Below are 20,309 nucleotides of genomic sequence, written 5' to 3' on the forward strand. Positions count from 1 at the left end.
ATGGAGATGGTTAGGGTTGGATGGGGATGGAGATGATTGGGGATGGGGATCGATCTGGTTGGGGATGAATGGAGAAGGGGATGAAGTTCATTGTTGATGGATAGAGATGGCTGGGCATAGAGATGGCTGGGGTTGGATGGGGATGGGGATGGGGGTGGGGGTGAGGATGAGAAGGGGGATTGATCTGGTTGGGGATGAATGGAGAAGGGGATGAAGTTCATTGTTGATGGATACAGATGGTTGGACATGGAGATGGTTGGGGTTAGATGGATGGGGATGGGGATGGGGATGGGGATGGGGATGGGGATGGGGATGGGGATGGGGATTGATCTGGTTGGGGATGAGTGGAGAAGGGGATGAAGTTGATAAAGGTGGTTGGGCACGGAGATGGTTTGGGATGGGATGATGTAGGTGAGGATGGAGAATAAGGATGAGGATGTGCACGGGGAACAGAGGACTCACCAGAGCCGAACTGGGGATCAGGCTGTGCTCCTCCAGCTGCAAGGGCATGGCACATGAGACCCCAGCTGCCCCCCCCTCCTCTTCCTTGTGCACGGGCAGGGGGACCCCGAGCATCACCGGGAGTCACCCCCGAGCCCCGGGCGGGGCTGTCCGCACTGTCCCCAGGCTGGGCAGTGCAGCCCCGGCCGGGTGCCCCCGGCCCCACTCACCAGCACCCTGCGGAAGCCCCCGCGCAGGCGGACGTAGAGCTCCTGCCGGTCGCTCAGGAAGACGAGGCCACCCTCGGGCAGCTCGTGTGCCGCGCTCAGCATCGCCTGGTACGTGGGCATGGTCCGGAGCTGCGGGCATAGCCCGGGGCGGGGCTCAGGGATGGCTGCCTGTACCTACCACGTGCAAGCACTGCCCAGAGCCCCGACTCACCCCCAAGGACATCCCACTGGTGCCCGGTGGTCCAGGAGGTCCTGGTGGTCCCGGGGGTCCAGGGATGCTGACAGCTGTGGGGGGAAGGAGGGTGACATGGGGAGAGGTGCAGTACAGGGAGGAATGCAGAGCTGCAAGGAGGGATACAAGCAGGGATGCTGGGGGTGGCAGGGAGGGATGTGGGGCTGCATGGAGGAATGCAGTAGAGCAGGTACTCACTTTGTCTGTGGGGACCTGGGAAGGAGGGTGGCCCAGGCGGACCAGGAGGGCCAGGGGGGCCCTGCCGCCCCTCATATCCAATCCCAGGAGGACCCTGAGGTCCTGGAGGCCCCGGTGGCCCAACAATGCTGTCCCCCTTGGGACCCTAGGCAGTGTGAGAGAGATCTGTTAGATCAAAGCCCCCAGGGATGCCACTGCGCCTCCCTTCACTCCCCATCCCATGAGGTACTCACTGGCAGTCCGGGGTATCCCTGGGGCCCTGGAGGCCCTGGAAGCCCAGAGACTCCAGGGCTGTAGAGTGGGGTGCTGCCCGGCTCACCCTTCTCACCCTTGGGACCTGCATCCCCCTTGTCACCCTGTGGGATGGCACAGCCTTAGGGTGAGCAGCTGAGGTGCACTGTGTACCCCAAATCATGCTGGGTTCCAGCTGCCAGTGTGCAAAGGGCTTACCCGCAGGCTGGCACTGAAGTGACTTGCGTCGTAGGGGAACTGTCCTGTGGAGAGAGGGAGAGGAGAAGAGAGGAGCTGGGACAGGCATGAGCCACTCCCTGCCTGCCTCTGCCAGCAGGGACCAGTCACCTACCTGGGGGTCCTGGGGGTCCAGTGTCACCTTTCTCTCCCTTTTGTCCTTGGAACTGGTGGAAGCCTGTGGGGAGCAGCAGAGATGCCATCTCAGAGCTGCAGCTCTAAGGGAGGGAGGGAGTTTCCCCCCAGCCCTGCTTTGCCGAAGTTCCCTGAACTGCCCAGAGAAGGCTGGGAGAGGGACACCCCCTTACCAGGGAATGCTGGATGGCTGGAGTCGCTGAAGGTCTGTGGGGATGCAAAGGAAGGGGCTGCAAAGACAGCAGCATCCTCGGGGACCCCCCCTAATGCTGGTTACATCCCACATGCCAGCCCCAGCCAGGATGTCACCAGAGAATCCTGAGTGCCCTCCAGGCAGGCAGGGGACACTGGGGCCTAGTCACCAGCATGGCCATCATGGTGACCATGGGGATACTCACGTTGCCATTGTTGTAGACTATGCTGCCAGGGGGTCCAGGGGGCCCAGGGGGTCCTGGGGGGCCTGGAAGACCCTGTGTGGGGTGAGAAGATTTGTCAAGGTCCTGCAAAGCAGACAGTCCCCACCATGGAGGGGGACAACCAGCCCTTGAGAGAAGGAGACGTGCCCTTTGCCTAAGGGGATTGGGGTCCTCAGAGAGACTCTTGAGGTGTGTGCCCCAGCCTACAGGGCCAGCAGCTGGGGGGTCACAGCAGTGCTCACCCGTGAGCCCAGCACATCTGCGGGGTCACCCTTCTCGCCCTTCAGCCCATTCATGCCGGGACGTCCCTACAAATGAGCAGCATAATGAGCCTTGTCCCCGTCCCCCTGCCAGCCCCTGGTGCCACATCTGGTGCTCCAGAGTCACCTCTGACACCCCGGCAGCGCCCCACGCCTCAGGGACACGGCAGGGTGTGGGGCTCAGCGGGGGCAGGACGTGCAGGTGGGGAGGGGGACGCAGCGGAGGCGATGGACACAAACAAACCGGAAGCAGGTCTTACGGGTCTGCCCGGAAAGCCGATCTCTCCCTTCATTCCTGCTCGTCCTGGGGGACCCTGGAAGGGAGGGAAGATGAGGATGAGGGTGCTCAGCATGGGGGCACCCCCTGTGCCTAGGATCATTCCCATCCCTCCCCATGGGACACAAGGAGGAGGATGCTGATGGTGACTTACCGATGGTCCCATCGGGCCCCGCAGTCCCGGCTCCCCCTGCAAGCAATGGAGAGGGAAAGGGCATCACCACTGGGACCACCTGTCACCTGTCCCATGGAGATGTGCCCCCCATTCCTGCCAGGAACCCACCTTTTCTCCTTTCACCTTGGCAGTGACCACGGTCCCATCAGGGCTGATGATGACGCCGGGCTCCCCCTTCTCCCCCTGCAAGAGAAGAGTAGGTACAAGTGACCCAGAGGGATCAGGCTCCCTCCTGTGACAGGGCTGGTGTCACCTGGTGGCCAGGTAGAATGGGGGGCCAGGAATGTGACCACCCCATGGGGTGCAGGTGGCCTGGAGCAGTTACCTTCAACCCTGGGGCACCCTGGAGACCAGTTGACCCCTGGTCTCCTTTCGGTCCCACCGGACCCTGCAGGAACGACATAGAGCCCACATCATTCCCAATCCAGCAAAGGCAGGCCCCAAACTCCCCCTCCATCACCACCACTGCAGCAAAACACAGCAGGACTGGCAACCACAGCTGTCACCAGAGCCACCTTGTGGTCCTTGGATGTGTCACTAACTCACCGGGAAGCCAGCGTGGCCTGGTCTGCCCTGCAGAGAGAAGCAGAGATGCTCCTAAGAACAAACCCCCTCCTTCCAAAAATTGGGTTATCTCCTGGCACTGCTGAGGTGTCACAGGTGGCAGGAGGGCACCTACCTCTGGACCAGGAAAAGCCACCAAGGACTTCTGCAAAAAGAGACAAAATGAGGTTTTTCCCACTGATTTTGGCTCTGAGGGTCAGAGCAGCTGGCCAGGTCTCCCTCATGATAGCTGCTGGAATACCCCTTCCCCTGCCCTGTGCTGAAGGCAGGTGCCACCACTTACATCTTCACTGGACACAGTGATGATCTGTCCAGGGGGACCAGGTGGGCCAGGGGGGCCAGGCAGCCCCACTCCATCTTGGCCTCGCTCTCCCTGGAAGACACAGGCCATCAGCCCAGGGCCACCACTGGCTGGTTCCCATCCCTCCTGGTGCCACCTACCTTCTCACCGGTGCTGCCTTTGTCACCTTTGGGTCCCTGGAAAGAGGAGCAGGAAGGAGTGAGCACCACATGGAGACAGACGCTGGCTCACCAGTGCAGACCCCCTCCCACCTCCGGCTCAAAAAAATCCTTCAGGCAACCCCACCTCTGCCTCCAGCTCCAGGAAATGAGCCAGGCTGCGATGATTTTCAGCAGAGGTGGTGGCCAGTGGGGAGGCAAGGTGGGGGATACAGGATCCTAAGGAGTGTGGGCACCCCCAGCACACGGTGAGCCAAGTCCCACAGCAGGGAGGGGGAATTTCGGCTGCTGGGGATGGAGCTGCTGCAATCAAGGGTGCCCTGCCTGGAGTGTGGGGAGGTCTTCTGGAACTGGGGGCTGAGGCTCCTACCTGTGGTCCAGGGAAGCCCTCCAGGCCAGGGCGGCCATCCAGGCCAGGCATGCCAGCATCTCCCTGCAATGGAAGTGGGAAAGGGCAGGATGCAGCCCCAGGTCGGGGAGCACAGGGGTCCTGCCCACTGCCCTGCACACCCAGGTGCTGGCACGAAAACATCCCAGTCTCTCAAGGCTCCTACCTTTGGTCCCGGCAAGCCGGGCTGTCCAGGGCTGCCAACCTCCCCCTGCAAGGAAAGAGGTGTCAGAGGCATCCCCACAGGCTGCCTGCAGGCATCCTACATGGATGGAGGCAGGAGCAGGTTGGAAGGGCTCCTCACCTTCACCCCCGGCAGTCCTGGCACACCCTGTAAGCAACAAGGGGACCATGAGCACTGTGTGATGGCAGGGGACATGACAGCAGGGAATACCCCAGGGAGTGCAGGATGGAAGGAGGGAAAAGGCAGGAACAGCCCTACCTGTGGTCCTTCAGGCCCAGGTGGTCCAGGAGTGAATGGCAGCCCCGAGCCCTCCATGTCACTCTAAATGCAGGGAGAAGGGGCTGAGCTGTGTCTGTCCCTGGCTCCAGCTCATCCCACCCCATCACTGAGTGACCACTCACAAATCCAGCCTCGTAGCCTGGCCCTGGTGGTCCCGGGGGGCCGGGGGGCCCTGGCTGCCCTCGCGGTCCAATGGGCCCGGGAAGGCCAGCTAAGCCCATTTCTCCTGGGGGTCCTGCTGGTCCTGTTTCTCCTTTGCTGCCCTGCCAAGGGGACAAGAAAGGGACAGATGGAAGGTGGCAGCGGCCGCTACCTGGAACCTGCAAGCAGGAGGCAGAGCATCCCCTCTCAAATCCCCTCTGGGACAGGACACGGATGAGAGAGAGCCCTGATGCTCCCCTGTCTTGGAGCCTTGGACCCATTGCCCAATTCGGGCACCCTTCATCCCACCAGCTCCCGATGTAATGTCCACAGTGGCCACCAGAGGCTCGTCTAAAATCATGACTGGGAATGTTTTTGCACGTGGGGCTGGCTCCAGTGCTGCAGCAGAGCTCAGTGCCATGAAGGAATTCTTACAGGCATTCCTGGCATTGCAATGGGTCTGGAAGCAACAGGATTGGACCTTATACCCCCTGCCACCCCATCTGCCCTCTGGGTGCTGCAGGAGTGCAGAAAGTTAGAATTAAGGTTAAGAAACCTTAATTTTTGAGGTTTTTGCCCCCAGCTCAGGCTGCAGTGGATGGTCATCCCAAGGGGCAGCATCCTATCTCTAAGGGGCTCCCAGCAAGCCTTTACTTTCACCTTTGGGGATTCAAGGGTGCCTGTGCCAGTGCCTGGAGCAAAGCCAAGGCAGGGTGGCAGGAGCCCGGTGAGCATCCTTTGTGGGGTCAGCAGCTCCATGCACCTTTGAGCTGTGGCTCTGAACTGGGAGGAACACAAACAGCCGCACCCCCCTCTCCCTTCCTGTGCAAGATGGCTACCCCAGGCAACATCTCTGTCCCCAGTCTGCAATGGAGAACCCAAAAAACCCCACGCCAGGCACAGTACCTTGGGTCCCGGCAGGCCAGGGAGGCCAAGGTCACCCACATCGCCCTGGGAAGGAGGAGGAGGAGGGAGAAGAGGGTGTGAAGGAGCTGCCCAGCTCCCGGCAGGAGCAGAATGGTGCTCCCCAGCCCAGGAGCTGGGGCATCCCAGAGATGTGCCAGAAGTGCCAGCTGCCCTGTGGGACAGCTGTGACATGCTCCTGGGGCATGTGGGACAGGGGACACTCACCTGCTCTCCTTTGGGGCCTGGCTGCCCAGCCTCCCCGTCTCTTCCTGGAGGACCCTGAGGACCCTGTCAGACCCCAGGAATTGGTTCCAGCACAGGAAAACCCAGCAGGGCTGGTGTGCACCGAGCTCCCCACCCCCACAGTGTGGCCCTGGGATGGGTCCCTGTGGCCACCCCGCAGACCTACCACTGGCCCCTGGGGCCCAGGGATCCCATCCCTGCCCGGCAGCCCCGGTGGTCCCGGCAGGTCTGTGCGGTTCATCCCAAACCGTCCTGGCTCTCCTGGCAAACCGGGCACGCCAGGTGGCCCTGGGGGACCAGGTGGCCCTCGTGGACCCTAGAAGAGACATGGGGCTGTGGCTGAGCGTGTCCCCCCACTCCCAGCTGGCGGGACAGGCACTCGCCCCCACTCACCCGCAGGCTCTCCAGGTCACCAGCAAAGCCAGAGCCCTCCATGTCGATGAAGGTCTGGGGGAGAAGCGCAAGGGAGATGTCAGGGCACCTGGTGGCACTGGGGCTTGCCCAGGGGCTGGTGGCAGCACTCTCCCCTTCCATGGCTTGATGGACCCCCCCTGCCCCCCCATCCCTCAGGTCCCTGTGACCCACCAGCTTGTCGTTCTTGGAAGGGGGTGCCGGTGGTCCTGGAGGGCCAGGTGGTCCAGGGGGTCCCCTCGGCCCCACACCTGGGTCACCCTGGCACAGAGGAGAGAACATGGTTTGAGGGTGCAGCTGAGCTGGCAGTGAGAGGAAGTGGGGGGCAGCACTGGCACTCACCTTCTCCCCCTTCAGACCTGGCTCCCCCGGCATCCCAGGGAACCCCGGGGGCCCCATTTCACCCTGCAAAGGGGAGCACTGGGGGATCAGCAGGTGGCAAGGCAAGGGAATGGCTGTCCCCCATCACCCTGCCACCCCCTCCACCCCACTTACAGGTTTGCCATCCTCGCCAGGATCTCCCTAAGGACGGCAGAGAGGGGACAGGTCAGTGTGCAGGTGGGTAGGGTGGGGGAAGAGGGGACACCCTGTTGGCAGGGGGAATTGACTCACAGGCTCGCCATCCCTGCCAGGGGCTCCGTCCTTCCCTGGTGGCCCTGGGGGGCCAGTGACCTGCTCCACCACCAAGCCATCAGCGTGCCGAGAGTGCGTCCCGGGGGGTCCAGGGTCACCTGGTTCTCCTTTTTGGCCCTTAGAGCCAGGGTAGCCAAATCCAGCACTGCCCTGGGGAGAGGAGGAAGACGGGGATGGGTGGCAGGTGCCTGAGGTGGCAGCCCAGCTAGGGCTGTGCCAGTTTCCCCAGCAATGCTCACCTTGACGCCCAGGTCTCCTTTCTCGCCCTGAGGATCAGAAACAGAGAGAGGTGTGTGTCAAACACAGACATGTCACTGGCACTCTCGAGCTCACAGAGACCAGCTCTCACCCACCTTTTGACCCTTGACACTGCCTGGCCCTATGATGCCACTGGTCCCCGAATCCCCTTTCAAGCCACGCTCTCCCTTCTCCCCCTTTTCGCCTTTCCGGCTGGTGTCTGTGGAAAAGGAAATGGACCCAGTCGTGGTTAGGGACGGCCACACCACCATGTCCCCCCTTGTGTGCCCTGGGGAAGGGGAAAGCAGCTGGAATTACCTCCTGTGGAGACCCGCAGCCTCTCCTCCGCCCTGGTCCTCTCAGCCTGCTGTGGGGACCCCCCGCCACTCCTCGGGCCGCTGCCCCCCGCCACGGGGGGGGAGGTCACGGGGACAGCATCCACCAGCCCTGGGACAGCCTGCACCAACAACAAGGGGACACCGTGGCACCGCTCACCCCTCAGTGCCTTCCCATGGGGACAGCTGCTGGGACACTATCAAGCATCCATGACCTCAGCCATGCAAGGCATTCAGCCCTCCTCGTCCCTAGAATTTTGGGGTCTCGCCCTGAGTGCAGCACCTGCAGGCAGCAACTCACCTCAACCTTGCCAGAGGGTTGCTGTCCACCTTCCATCCCGCTGCCAAAATCCCCGGAGACCTGTGTTTGCCCGGGAAAACGGGTAAGGGCTGATCTGGGAGCACGGCAGGGGCACCCCTGAGCCTGCCTGGCCGTGCTGCCAGCGCTCACCTCTGCATCATCCTCCTCTTCCTCGCACTGGCGCTCGGCCGCCCGCGGGTCCCCTCGGAGCTTCAAATCTGCAATCACCCCCTGCAAGGAGACCACGGATGGGTGGGGGACACAGACAAGCCACCCTGCTGTGATGTGACCTGCTGTGATGTGACCTGCTGTGCCACTCGGCCACCACCAAGTGGAGTGGGAGAAAAAGGATGGATGAAATCCGGTGTCAGCACTGCGAGCAGCTGGAAGAGGTCACCACCCAAATGGGGGCATTTGCTTGTGAGAGGAACTGATATAATTTTTTAATTGATATAATCTTAAGATTATATATAAATTATATATTTATAATATATTTATTATATAACTTAATCTACTTATAATTCATTCATATTCTGTCACAGCCTGGCTGAACTGCGACTGCCCCAACCCTTATTTTCCTAAGCCCATCATGTTTCCTTGCCCGGACATGGTGCGCTGTGCTTTCAGGCCAGCTCAAATATTATTTTAGGTGTCTTGCCCAAAGAAAAGACACCAAGGGGGAGGTATCTCCTCTCTCTGAGCTCGCTTCCCAGCGTGGTTCCCTGCTCCTCCCCACTGGGATCAGACGGATGGGCAAGCATCCCAGCTTGGCAAACTCCCATCCCGACAGCATCCCTGTGTCCCACCCTGCAGCGAGGGCTCTGGGATGTGCTGGGTGATCCCGCTTGCAGTGGGAGCTCTGGGGTTCTAGCTGGTACCTACACCACCTCTCCTGCTGGGTTTGCCTGGAGGCAGCATCCTTAGGAATGGATTTGTGGTGGTTTCTTGTATAAACAAGTGGCCTGGATGCGCACGGCATTTGTAAAACACAAATAAATAGTAAGGAAGTGCAGATTACCCCAGCAAATACAACATATGGGCTGCAGAACTTGCCAGCTGTCCTTGTGTGGGGCAGGGCAGTCAGCTGTGGCCAGGGAGTCCTTGGGAGAGGAAAAACAAGGAGCACAGCCAAAAGATCCCTGTAAAAGCTCTGCTGGGTGTCTGGCCACTACCTCTGCTCAGCCCATGTGGTGCCAGCTCCGGCACATGGCTTGCCAAGCCATGCTGGTGGTGCTGGGCAGGGGCTGCAAGGCTGAAACCTGGCTCTTTCCAGAGGCATGGGAAACAAGCCAGTTCCAAGACCAGAAGCTAGGCAGTCCCACAAGGGATGGTGATAGGGGCCCTTTGCAGCCTCTTTGCTCTGATAAAGAGAGCAGCAGCACCACAGATCTTACAGTGAATCCACAGAATCATGGAATCTTTAAGGCTAGAAAAGCCCTCTAGGACTATCAAGTCCAACCATTAGCCTGGAGCTGCCAGGTCCCCCACTAAACCATGTCCCCAGGTGCTACACCCACCTGAAAATGAACCCTCCTATCCCAGCTGAGACCCCATTTGATCCCTTGAGAGCTGCTGTCCCAGGGGCTTCTATATAACCTACAGGCTTTGCTCCTCCACGTTTTCTGCCACAGCCACAAAGGAAGGAGCTGGGAGGAGCAGAGGTGCCAGGACACCCCTCCAGCTGCCTTCCAGCAAGTTCATCCTGAGGCTTGACCCAGGGCCAGGCTTTAATCCTCTTGATGCCCTGTTAGTTCCAGATAAGGCGAAGCAGGGCTGGACACTGACGGAAACACCACGAGGCAGTCAGATGCCGCTCCTCTCTCACCCAGCCAAGGCCTCCTGCCCTCCACAGCCAGCTATTCCTCATGGGAAAGCTGGGGGCGGGCAGTGGGATGGGGGTTAGCAAGGCTGGGAGCATCACCTGCTAAAAGGGTCTACTCTGTTCCAGGCTGTTGCTGTGCCTTCCATATGGTGCCAAATGCCTCCAGCTGGGGAAAGGAGCTCCTCCACAGCCATGAACTGGCCCTTCCAGCACATTCAAGAGCAAAGAAATTGCTCTTCAAGAGCAAAGAGCTGCTCTTCAAAGGACCAACCTGAATCCCAGTGCAAACCAGTTTGTAGCCCATCAATGATTAACCCCTCCCCAGAGGAGCTTCCCCTGCCCAAAGCCAATCCAGGGGGAATGAGGTAGTACAGTTAGGATGATGTTTAAGCTCAGAAACGTGCTTTGCAGAACTCCACAGGGAAAACATTGCTCCCCTCAGCAGAGCCTCTGTTGCTGGGCAAATCCTGCTCAGCCCAGGATAAACCTGGACATTCCTCTCCTCAGCTCCTGCAGGGGATTTCCATGTCAGCTGGGCATTTTCCCCATAACCCTTATCTGGAACATGAGTCCTGCTCAAAGCACAGGCTGAGCTATCACATCCTTCCTCCCTCTCCAAAGTCTTCCTGGAGATACCGCCCAACATCAGCCAGCAAAGATATGCTCCAGCCCAAGCATTTTTTCCATGTAAGAGAGGCATTTTCCCAGCCAAACCAGCTTCTCCACTAAAGCTGGGTGTTTTTAGGAACGGGGAGATCTGAAGAGGCTCCATGCTTGCTGGGAAAAGGCAATGGTGGGATCTGCATGGCAACCCCATGTCCTCCTGCCAGCCCACCTTGAGAGTTTTGCCTTGGTGAGCCCCAGGAGAATAAATCAGTGGCATCTCAAGCTGCCTTCCCCTCCAACTCAGGTGCCCCCTTCCCTAGGGACACGCATGGAGCTGGTTGTCTTGGTATAGCATGGTTGTCTGGCATGGGCAGTGTCACATCTCCCCAGGCTTGTGGGAGATGCTCCTTGGGGTGACCCGAGCTCTTACCTGGTATTTATCCGGGTCAGCCCCTCCAGCCTGAGCAACAAAGAGCCCGGAGCCTTCTTCCAGCTCCATCTCATCCGGGGAGCGCTCAAAGCGGACGCGCTCGTGCTCCTCACAGTCCAGGTAGAGGATAACTTCCTCCTCCTCCACACTGATGGCGAAGCGCGTCCACTGGTTGAGCAGGGTGGGCACGGTGAAGGTGGCGGCAGGGTAGGAGCTGGGCGAGCCGGGCTCCGTGTAGTAGAAGATGATCTGCTGCTGGCCCGCCCGCAGCTCCGAGAGCTTGACGCCCACGTAAATGATGCTCTGCGAGGAGTCCGTGACGGCAAAGAGCACGCCGGCCCGCGGTGTGGTGGGCTGGATGTGGAACAGCAGCGAGAAGTCCCGGTAGAAAGGGCTCGGCAGGTGGTACCGGGCCACCTGGCCCGTGTTGGCATTGGGACCGAAGACGTAGCCAGGGTTGTTGTCGGGGCCATAAATTCTGTGGATCTCCTCCGTCAGTGGGTCCCCAATCAGCTCCAGCAGGCTGACCTCAGCACTCAGGCTCTCTGTGAGGAGGAAGGACAGGGCATGGTCTCAACCAGCCAGGCAAGGATGGTCACTCAGCAAGGACACCGCTGCCCATGCCTCCCAAATACACTGTCCTTCAGCGGCTCCCTTCACTCACCTGCCCTAAGACTTGTGCACTGGCCAAGGCAGTAACCTTGAACTGCTCCCACCACATCATTCCGAAGCACGTCCCAAAATGCTCCCCACTCCCAGCTGCTGGCCCTCCAACCACAGCAGGGACATCACAGAATCACAGCCTGACTTGGGTGGGAGAGCACCTTAAAGACCATCTCATTCCAATCCCCCTGCCGTGAGCAAGAACACAGTCCACTAGACCAGGTTGCTCAGATTCCCTGAGATGGGATAAAACCAAAGGGGTCTTGCCCATGGTTAGGAGATGCTGCTGGAGCACCACAGCAGTGGATCCCCAGGGAAGCGTGTTGCATCCATACTAATTCCGGGATCACAGTGACCCCTCGCGTCATCCCGGGACAAGATCCTACGGTCACCCCAGCTGGGAATAAATCAGAGCCATCCCCTCGCAACACCCTGGGAACGCAGCTCAAGCCAGCTCAGCTTCCCAGATGCTCTCAATTTGGAGGTCGCCTCCTCTCCCAAATCCTATTGAGAATTAGGGAATTGGGCAAGTTCTGCTGGAGCTGTCTCTCCTACCCAGCACAGCTGAACATCTGGTGAGGGCGAGCCAGCACCGTGTCCGCCAGCTCCCGTTGTTCTGGCAGCCAGCACATCCTCATCGCCCACACACCGGGCGCTGGATTCCTCCTCTCCTATGTCAACTGCTCGGGGCCGGTGCCAGTTCCAAAGGGGAGGCTTTTTAACCTCTCCTTTCCTGGGAGGGAGGAAACCCAACCACCCTGGCTCTGAAACTGCTGAGGGATCTGCACTGGGAATGGATACTCAGAGCTGAGTTTTGGCCCCATTCTGAGCCAGGACTGGGAGCTGACACAATTCAGTGTCGCCAGTTCTGTCCCTGATTTTCATGTGAGCCATGGTGAGCGAGGGGAATCAGAGATGTATCCTGAGATATCTCGGGCTGAACCCAGGAGGATCAGCCAGGAAACTCCACCCAGCTCTGGAGCCAGGCATTATCCTCCAGAGCACTTAAAAAAAAAAAAAAAAAAAAAAAAAAAAAGGTCAGTCCAACCTTGCCCAGCCCAAAAGGAAAGCACGTCTCTTGGGATGGTGATGAAAACCTGGGTGCCTCTTCCAAAGCCAGGGAGACATGGAGCATTCCCAGGTTCCCCTGCTGCCAAGCCTCAATGCCAGTGCCAGCCCTCTGACAGGGACCCAGCAGTAGGGACATAAGAAGGGCCACCAGCTAAAGGTGGGGGCAAATTTTTGCTCTGCCAAAGCCAGACACACCGATCCTCTGAAACTCTAGGTCTGAAACTGCTCTGTGTCCACCTGCTCCCCAAGCCCCCAGTTCCTCCCAACCCTAGCACCCCAAAATGGAGTACCTGGCTGGGAGAAAGTCTCCTTCCCAGACTTCCACCAGTTCTAGCCCCTTCATCTGACCTGCACTGGGATCAGGCTTCCCTATGGGACATCCCCAGTCTGCTTAGAGGAGAACCTCTGGATCCTGGAGTCCCTTTCAATCCCAGATGTGCACAGCCCCACACCAAAACTGATGGGGTGAGTGAGTGGGCCTCCCCCAGACTCTCAGCCTGCCACCCACCCTTGAGTCACCCCATGCTCAGTACCCCACAAGCTCGTTCAAACTGCAAATGCCAGGATGCAGGGTTTGTGTTTATCTGGGGTTGGAGGAAGCCAAATTCACAGCAGTTTTAAGGAAAAAGGAAACCAGAGCTTCCTCCTGGGGGTCCACATGGATGTAAGAGCCAGTGCTGCAATTCCTGCAGCCAGACAAGTCATTGTGTCCCCCCAGGGCTCAGGATGACTGGGGACACACTGAAAGAGGCTTTTGTTAGCAGGGCAATTTGCAATCATTCTCCCCTTGGAGCTGCAACTGGCTCTGTGAGTCTCCCTCCTCCTCAAACATGCCACTCACCCCCAAGTCCCGGGTGGGAGCTGGGTGCTAGCACTTCCCAAAGCAAACGGACATTTTTCCTGAATGGCAGAGGTTGTATGGGGACTGGGGAACAGAGGGGTAAGGAGAGACCTCTTCAGATGTCTGCTCCCCTACAAAAGTCAAGTGCCCCTTCTCATCCCCAGAGCATTCAGGCCATGCCTGCTTTTTCCAAAGGGTATCCAGAGTCCAAATATCCCAGCCAATCATCCCTGTGGCAAACTGAAAGCACCTACCATGGAACATGGAGATGTGGTGGGGACTGCAGTGGGTTTGGTGCTGGCACAGGATGTCTGTGGGGATGTGTCTGGATGCAGTGATTCTGCCACTGGAAATATCCCCAGGGTGCTCAGAACCACCTTCTCTCTCTGCCATGACCTGGCCTGAGCCCATGCTACCAGAGCAGGATTCAGGGGACCCCAGCACACAGCAGCACAACAAGTCACTCTGTGGGGTGCACGACAGCCCCCACATTCCCCACTCATTCCCAACACTGCCCATCCAAGCAAGCACAGTGCAGTCCCAGATGGGAATGCACCTCCTCTGCGAGCATCCCCATGATCCCAGTGCATCCCCCACGAACAGAGCCTCTTTGACACCAAGGGGACCCTGTGAGCGACCCTGGTTTGCCAGCCCCCAGTCTCGGCATTCCTCCTTGGCATTTCCCAGCCATACCCCGAGGGTGCAGGGGTCGGCAGGGAACACAGCCTCATTCAGAGGCTTTGGCAGGCGGGGGGAGCTCCAGCTTTCATCCCAACTGCATTTCTCCAAGCACCAGTCACTCCCCGCTCCCATCTCTCACCCCCCTGCCCTGTCTGGGTCCCTGGAAGGTCACAGCCACCTGTGATGATGGAGCTGGGGGTGAAGGAACCTCTCCCACATTTCCAAGCAGCAGGGATCAAACATTAGCCGCCATCGGGTGAATCATTAACCCCAAGTGCTGCTCCGGGAGAGGGCAGGAGGCAGGCATGGCTGAGGGTCACCTTGAAACCTCCTCTCCCCCATGGTGCTGTGGTTGGGTGGTCACGGAGTCTGAGTCCTTGCCCTGCTCCTACGGGGAGCTGCCAGGTCTCCAAGTGCTCTGATCCCAGCCAGGATGGACACCCCAAAGCCCCGTGGCACCTGGAAACTGGCTCTGGATGCCAGCACAATGCACCTGGGGAGAATCCCCTGTGCTGGCCCCAGTGATTCACCAGGAGCAATGCTCAGCCTTGTGGAGGGAGCCAAAACCTGCCAGTTCTGTTTGGAAAAGCCAAGGCTGGATGGAGAGCGATTTTGGATTCGGCAGCATCCCACGGGCACAAGGCAGAAACATCCCCCAGCGCCAGGGGGAGCCTGGGCAGGGGAGACATGGCACAGGGATGTCACCACATTACCTGCAGAAGCATTAATAAAGACACAAGAAACCCCTTCATCCTCCTCAGGGAGAGCATCGCAAGGCAGGGGCAGGCGCCCGCCAGCCAAGTGAGTCCAACACAGGTCTCTGACAGCCTCGCAGAAGCCCTGGCACGGTGGGGGGGTTACAGGGACCGAGGGGCTACAGCCAGGGAGCAGCAGCAAGCAGAGGAACCACTCCACGTAGCGATGGCACCGCGACTTAAGCAGCCCCTCCCACTCATGCAAAGCTGCCTGAATTTCCTCCTCGCTGCCGTGCCGGAGGTAATTTGGCAATCGGACATGGCTGGTGCCCAGCATGCTGCAGACGGGCAGGTGGGCTGGGATGGGCTGGCAACGGCCAGCTACTGGCATCAGTCCTGGAAAGAAGGATGCGAGCCCTGTGCCACCACTCCCGTAGAGCTGCATGGTAGCGGTTAGTAAGTCGAAGTCCAGAGGGACGGAGTAATCAGCAGCAGGAGGATCCACACCCTTATCCACCCTCTGGTCAGGCCAAGGGGGGCTCTGGCTCCCGTTCCTGCTGGCCAGAGCCAGCCCCGAGTGGCCGGTGCCATGCCATAGGTTCGGTGATGCTCCATGCAGGTGATGGGGAGGTTGTGCCAAGGGGTCCTGGAATGGCACCGCCCGCTCACGGGTACTGTCACCTGGTGAGAAAGGAAAAGGCGCACTACCTGTCTGGGGACCCGCCGGTCTCTGCAAGGACACCTGTGTCTCAACTGCTGTAGGAGCTCCTGTCCCCAGGAACTCTGCGCTCTCGGTGGTCACCATTGTCAGAAGCTGTGGGTTCTCAGTGCTGCCCAGGAGCTCTGGGCTCTCAGTGGTCACTGCTCTCAGCAGCTGTGTCTCCTCAGTGCTCCTCATCGCCACGAGCTGCAGATTCTCAGTGGTCCCCTGGCCCAGGAGCTGTGGGTCCTTGGTGGTCCCTGTCCTTAGGAGCTGTGGGTCCTTGGTGTGCTCCATCACCAGGAGCTGCAGGTCCTCAGTAGTCTCCGACCCCAGAAGCTCCAGGTCCTTAGAGGTCCCTGACCCCAGGAGCTGTGGGTTTTCAGTGGTCCCCTGGCCCAAGAGCTGCAGGTCCTCAGTAGTCCCTGACCCCAGGAGCTGTGGCTTCTCAGTGGTCCCTGACCCCAAGAGTTGCAGGTCCTTAGAGGTCCCTGACCCCAGGAGCTGTGGCTTCTCAGTGGTCCCTGATCCCAGCAGCTGCAAGTCCTCAGTAGTCCCTGTCCCCAGGAGCTCCTCGGGGCTCACTGATCCCAGGTCTGTGGTACTCATCATCCCTAGGAGTTGCAGGTCCTCAGTAGTCCCCGACCCCAGGAGCTGCAGGTCCTTAGAGGTCCCTGACCCCAGGAGCTGTGGGTTCTCAGTGGTCCCTGACCCCAGCAGCTGTGGGTTCTCAGTGGTCCCTGACCCCAGGAGCTGCAGATCCTCAGTAGTCCCTGTCCCCAAGAGCTCCTTGGGACTCACTGATCCCAGGAACTGGAGTTCTTTGGTGGTCTTCATCCTCAGGAGCTGCAGGTCCTTGGTGTTCCCTGACCCCAGGAGCTGTGGGTCCTTGGGGGTCGCTGTCCCCAGGAGCTGAGGCTTGTTGCTGGAGCTGCTGGCCACCTGCTGACCTGGGGCAGGTGACATGATGTGGGGAGGAGCGGTGCTTGCCCGTGCCGTGCTCTCCAGCAGCCCTGTGGCACTCCTGTCCCACTGCTCCGTGGTTCCCTCACCCACAGGCGCTGCTGCAGCAGGATCTGGCTCCTGCCGCCGTGGAGTGGTGACATTCCCTGCCGCCTCGCCACCCCACCTCACTGGGGACGGGCTGGGAGCCGGAGCTGCTGCCGAGGCTGGCGGCTCCGACGCCGGGATTCCCTTGCCGGGTGCTGCTGGGCTTCCTGTGGTCTTCGTGCTGTCCCAAACCCAGTCCAGGAGCTGCGGTTCGGAGCAGGACAAGCAGCAAGCCAGGAGGAGCAGAAATCCCAAGCGAGGTGGGGCCATGGGAAAGGGAAAACCAGCTCCGTTGCTCCCGAGAGCGGAGCGGGGAGGCTGGAGGAAGGAAAGGAGGGAAGAGGCAGGAGTTCTGCCCCGGCCAGACTCTGCTCACATCGCTCTCTCCTCCCCAGCTCCGGCACTCGACCCTTCAAACCGGAGCGGAGCAGAGGGAGGAGTGGCCGCGCCGAGCCCTCCTCTCCCAGCGCCAGCCTCCCGCTGCCGGCACGGCCCCGCGGGGACCCCGCCGCCCGCCCGGGGACCCACCTGAGCCCCCCAAAACCTCTGGGAGCCAAGCCAGCCTTCAGACGCACCCTTCTGCCTGTCCCAGCAGCTGCTCCCAGATGTTTAACTCCTTCCTGCCTAGAAAATCCTAAATCCTCTCTCCCCGCTCGGTGGCTCCGGTTAAATCAGCAGCATCTGGAGCTGTACAAGGTGGGGTCCTGCATGGACATGGTCCTCATGCATGGCCAGCTTTGGGGGGACACCCCACTTCAGGCCTCGGGTAAAGGTTATAATCTCAGAGCAAAACTGAACGAGGAGGGAAACAAATCCCAGAAAGCATTTCCAATATCTCCACCGGCTAGAAACACAAGTCCCCCAAGCCAAGGGTTTAAAGCCGCTTTCCAGGCTCGGTTACAGGGCCAGGACCCCCCAGGTGCTGTCGCAGGATGGCCAGGGGGGCACCGCAGCTTTCCTGCCCCCCAGGCATCACAAGCCAGCAACGCCTCGAAGCCAGGTCTGAGCAATCACAAGTTTCCCAGTCACAAGTTTTCCTGGAGCTCGGGATGCAAATCTCCCCTGGGCAGCGCTGGCACTCTCCCACACCCCAGAAATTTCAACTGTTCTTTGCCTCAGCTTAAAAAAGTTACCCTCAAATCCACTTATCCAACTCTGGTGACAGTGCCCCTCTCTCCTAGGGATGGCCAAGCAGAGATGGAGCATTCCCATGGCACTGCTGTGGTGACACCAGGCACGTCACTTCCATGGCTCAAGTGTCCCTGAGCCAGGGGTTTGATGGGGAGGTGGCAATCTTGGCTCCCCTTGGCTGTGTGACCAGGAAAGCCACAACATGGTCCTACAGAGCGGAGATCTCTACATGCCAGAGCTGATTCTCCACTTTAAAAATACACAGGAAAATCACCGAGACAAATGCTCAGATATCCATTTTGCTTCGTGCAACATTTCCCACACTACTTTTGAAGCGAAATGGGTGAGTTTTCCCCAGAAGATGGCAGCTGCTGCTGCCAGCAGCTCTCCCCATGACCGATGCTGTTAGGGGTGCCTGCAGTGGAACAGCCCCCCCAGTCCGAACGGGACATGGGATAGCCGGGATGGCAGAGCTTCCACCCGGCCCCTCCCGGAGCTCCCGTACTCCCATCAGCCTGGGGAGGGAGCCAGGTGTCTGCCAACCTTCTCTGGCGTGTCCCGACTGGGCTCAGCTGCCCTGGGGCCAGGGTGCGGTGCAGGACTCCTTGGCACATCCCAGAGGGATAGGAGTGACTGCTGCTTCCATTCCCACTGGTGGGATGCAAAACCAGCCTCTCCCATCCTGGAGCTGTGCAGCTCCCAGGGTGGGGAGCATCACATGCCCCCATGAGCTGCCTGGTCTCTCCCAGGAGGATTTGGGCAGCAGCACCCTGCTGGGGTAGCCCAAGCGTGTGCAGACAGGATGCCCAGCCAGAAAAATTCCCACTTCTCCCTTCTGCTAGGATTAGGCAGCTCATGGCAGCCAAGTGGAGCAGCAGTCCCATGGGACACTCTCATTAAGTCAATGATCTTCGTTTCACTGCACACCTCCTCGCTGGCAGCTCCCTGGAAAGGAGTCAGGGCTGGGGCATCCCCAAAAAAAGGGATTTCCAAAATAGGTGCCCTGAGGATGGACTGGTGGCATAGGTGGCACTAGAGCATCTTGGCCCAGTGCAACCAGCTCCACCACTGACCAAGCAGCCAAGGCAGGGACAGGGAAGGCACCAGCTGGCGAAATATTTTGGAGAAGTATTCCCCCAGGGAGAAACCATGGCAGCTGGTTGCTGGCAGAGCAGGGAAAACCCCTTGTTTTAGCCTCCTCCAGGCTAAAGGCTCCCAAAAAGTGCTTTGCACACTTCCACGAGATGCTGCTGCCAGCTTGCCATAATCTTGGACTTCTTGAAAAGTAAATTTGGACGCTCACCCTGCTCCCAGTTCCCTCCCAAAGAGGCTGGGTGCATCTTTCCAAAACTGTCTGGCATCTGGTGCTGCAGCATGGTTCCTCAGGAAAAGGGAGATTGGGCTGCCCTAAGAAGGCACTGAGGGCTCAGTCCTGGGCTATAAGAATAAAGAGGGGGAAAAAGGGGAGGGAAAGGGCAAAGAGAGGAGAAACTAGAGGTGGGGGAAAAGAGCGGAGGTGGGAAGAAAAGAGATTGGGGGAAGAGGGTGGGGGGGAAAGAGAGCAAGAAGAAGAGAAGGGGAAAATGAGAGGAGAGAAAGAGGAAAAGGAGAAAAAAAAAAAGATTGGGGAAGTCAAGGAAAGAGTGGGAAGTGGAGGAAAGTGTGGGGAAAAGTGGAAGAAGTGGAAAATGAGAGTAGGAAAGGAGAGAGAAGGATAGAAAAAGAGAGGGGAGAAGACAAAACAGAGGGGAAAAGAGAAGGGGGAAAAGGAAGAAAAGAACAGAGAAAAGAGGGAAAAAGAGAAGAGGGGAAGAGAAGGAGGAAAAGAAAGGGGGACAAGGTAAGAGGGGGGAAGGGGAGGGGAACAGAAAGGGGAAAAGAGATGGAAGCAAAAAGACAAAAAGAGAGGAAAAAAGGAGGTGAAGAAAGGGAACTGAAAAAAAGGGAAAAAAAGAGGGAAAAACAGATAAAAATGCAGGGGGGAAAAAAGAGCCTGTCATTCAGACCTGCAGCCTTTCACCCATGGTCAAAGCACACTGACGTTTCTCTCTGGGGTTGCTCTCCCTGCAGGATTTTGGGAGAGGACAGGGAGCCTTGCCCCAGCCCAGCTCAGCAATTCCTCCTGCACAGCCCAAGGATTCCCCGGCAAGTGCTGGGCAGAGGGACGGACAGACAGAGGGATGGATAGATGGATGGATGGACGGACAGCAGAGGGAGCCTCGGGCTGAGCAGAGTGCAGGAGATCCCGCTTTGCTGGACCCAGCCCTGAGATCACAGAGCTCCAGACAGGGACTGGAAGGGAGCAAGGGTGGGTACAGCCCCCCTGGAACCAGGGGAAGGCAAGTTTTGGGAAGAGAAGTTTTAGGAAGGGAAGGGAAGTTTTGGGAAGGGAGGCAAGGCAAGGCAAGGCAGGGCAGGGCAGGGAAAGGAAAAGGGAAAGGAAAAGGAAAAGGAAAAGGAAAAGGAAAAGGAAAAGGAAAAGGAAAAGGAAAAGGAAAAGGAAAAGGAAAAGGAAAAGGAAAAGGAAAAGGAAAAGGAAAAGGAAAAGGAAAAGGAAAAGGAAAAGGAAAAGGAACCCTGACAGCAGCACAGCCAGAAAGCCAGAGGCAGGAGCGCTCTTGGACTGAGCAGAAAAATTCAGGGACTGAAAATTCAGGGTCAGCAGCAGATGGTATCTATAAATCCTACTGACATTTGGGATTCTAA

General features: G+C 58.8%; 1 protein-coding gene across 2 annotated transcripts in view; it reads right to left on the reverse strand.

Annotated features, from left to right (window-relative positions):
* COL18A1 (collagen type XVIII alpha 1 chain) overlaps positions 1–20,309 on the reverse strand; it is a 36,536-nt gene that overhangs the window by 2,471 nt on the left and 13,756 nt on the right. The window contains exons 1-38 of one of the 2 annotated variants that reach the window (XM_056495801.1): positions 15,431–16,849; positions 10,772–11,316; positions 8,064–8,144; positions 7,914–7,973; positions 7,596–7,734; positions 7,394–7,497; positions 7,280–7,306; positions 7,020–7,190; positions 6,903–6,929; positions 6,750–6,812; positions 6,582–6,668; positions 6,390–6,443; positions 6,163–6,312; positions 5,979–6,041; positions 5,754–5,798; positions 4,829–4,969; positions 4,686–4,748; positions 4,548–4,574; positions 4,410–4,454; positions 4,226–4,288; positions 3,838–3,873; positions 3,680–3,769; positions 3,512–3,541; positions 3,379–3,405; positions 3,158–3,220; positions 2,941–3,015; positions 2,812–2,847; positions 2,641–2,694; positions 2,363–2,428; positions 2,103–2,174; positions 1,878–1,911; positions 1,685–1,747; positions 1,552–1,595; positions 1,335–1,457; positions 1,102–1,246; positions 883–956; positions 672–800; positions 463–498 (exon numbers count right to left, since the gene is read on the reverse strand). In XM_056495801.1, coding sequence (XP_056351776.1) covers positions 463–498; positions 672–800; positions 883–956; positions 1,102–1,246; positions 1,335–1,457; positions 1,552–1,595; positions 1,685–1,747; positions 1,878–1,911; positions 2,103–2,174; positions 2,363–2,428; positions 2,641–2,694; positions 2,812–2,847; positions 2,941–3,015; positions 3,158–3,220; positions 3,379–3,405; positions 3,512–3,541; positions 3,680–3,769; positions 3,838–3,873; positions 4,226–4,288; positions 4,410–4,454; positions 4,548–4,574; positions 4,686–4,748; positions 4,829–4,969; positions 5,754–5,798; positions 5,979–6,041; positions 6,163–6,312; positions 6,390–6,443; positions 6,582–6,668; positions 6,750–6,812; positions 6,903–6,929; positions 7,020–7,190; positions 7,280–7,306; positions 7,394–7,497; positions 7,596–7,734; positions 7,914–7,973; positions 8,064–8,144; positions 10,772–11,316; positions 15,431–16,742 — 4,464 coding nt within the window. In that variant the 5' untranslated portion in view covers positions 16,743–16,849. Of the gene's footprint in view, positions 1–462; positions 499–671; positions 801–882; positions 957–1,101; positions 1,247–1,334; positions 1,458–1,551; positions 1,596–1,684; positions 1,748–1,877; positions 1,912–2,102; positions 2,175–2,362; positions 2,429–2,640; positions 2,695–2,811; positions 2,848–2,940; positions 3,016–3,157; positions 3,221–3,378; positions 3,406–3,511; positions 3,542–3,679; positions 3,770–3,837; positions 3,874–4,225; positions 4,289–4,409; positions 4,455–4,547; positions 4,575–4,685; positions 4,749–4,828; positions 4,970–5,753; positions 5,799–5,978; positions 6,042–6,162; positions 6,313–6,389; positions 6,444–6,581; positions 6,669–6,749; positions 6,813–6,902; positions 6,930–7,019; positions 7,191–7,279; positions 7,307–7,393; positions 7,498–7,595; positions 7,735–7,913; positions 7,974–8,063; positions 8,145–10,771; positions 11,317–15,430; positions 16,850–20,309 lie in introns of those variants that run through there. The other variant, XM_056495803.1, reaches the window with a different exon arrangement.

This window comes from Oenanthe melanoleuca, chromosome 7 (genome assembly GCF_029582105.1).
Source record: "Oenanthe melanoleuca isolate GR-GAL-2019-014 chromosome 7, OMel1.0, whole genome shotgun sequence".
Lineage (NCBI taxonomy): Eukaryota > Metazoa > Chordata > Aves > Passeriformes > Muscicapidae > Oenanthe > Oenanthe melanoleuca.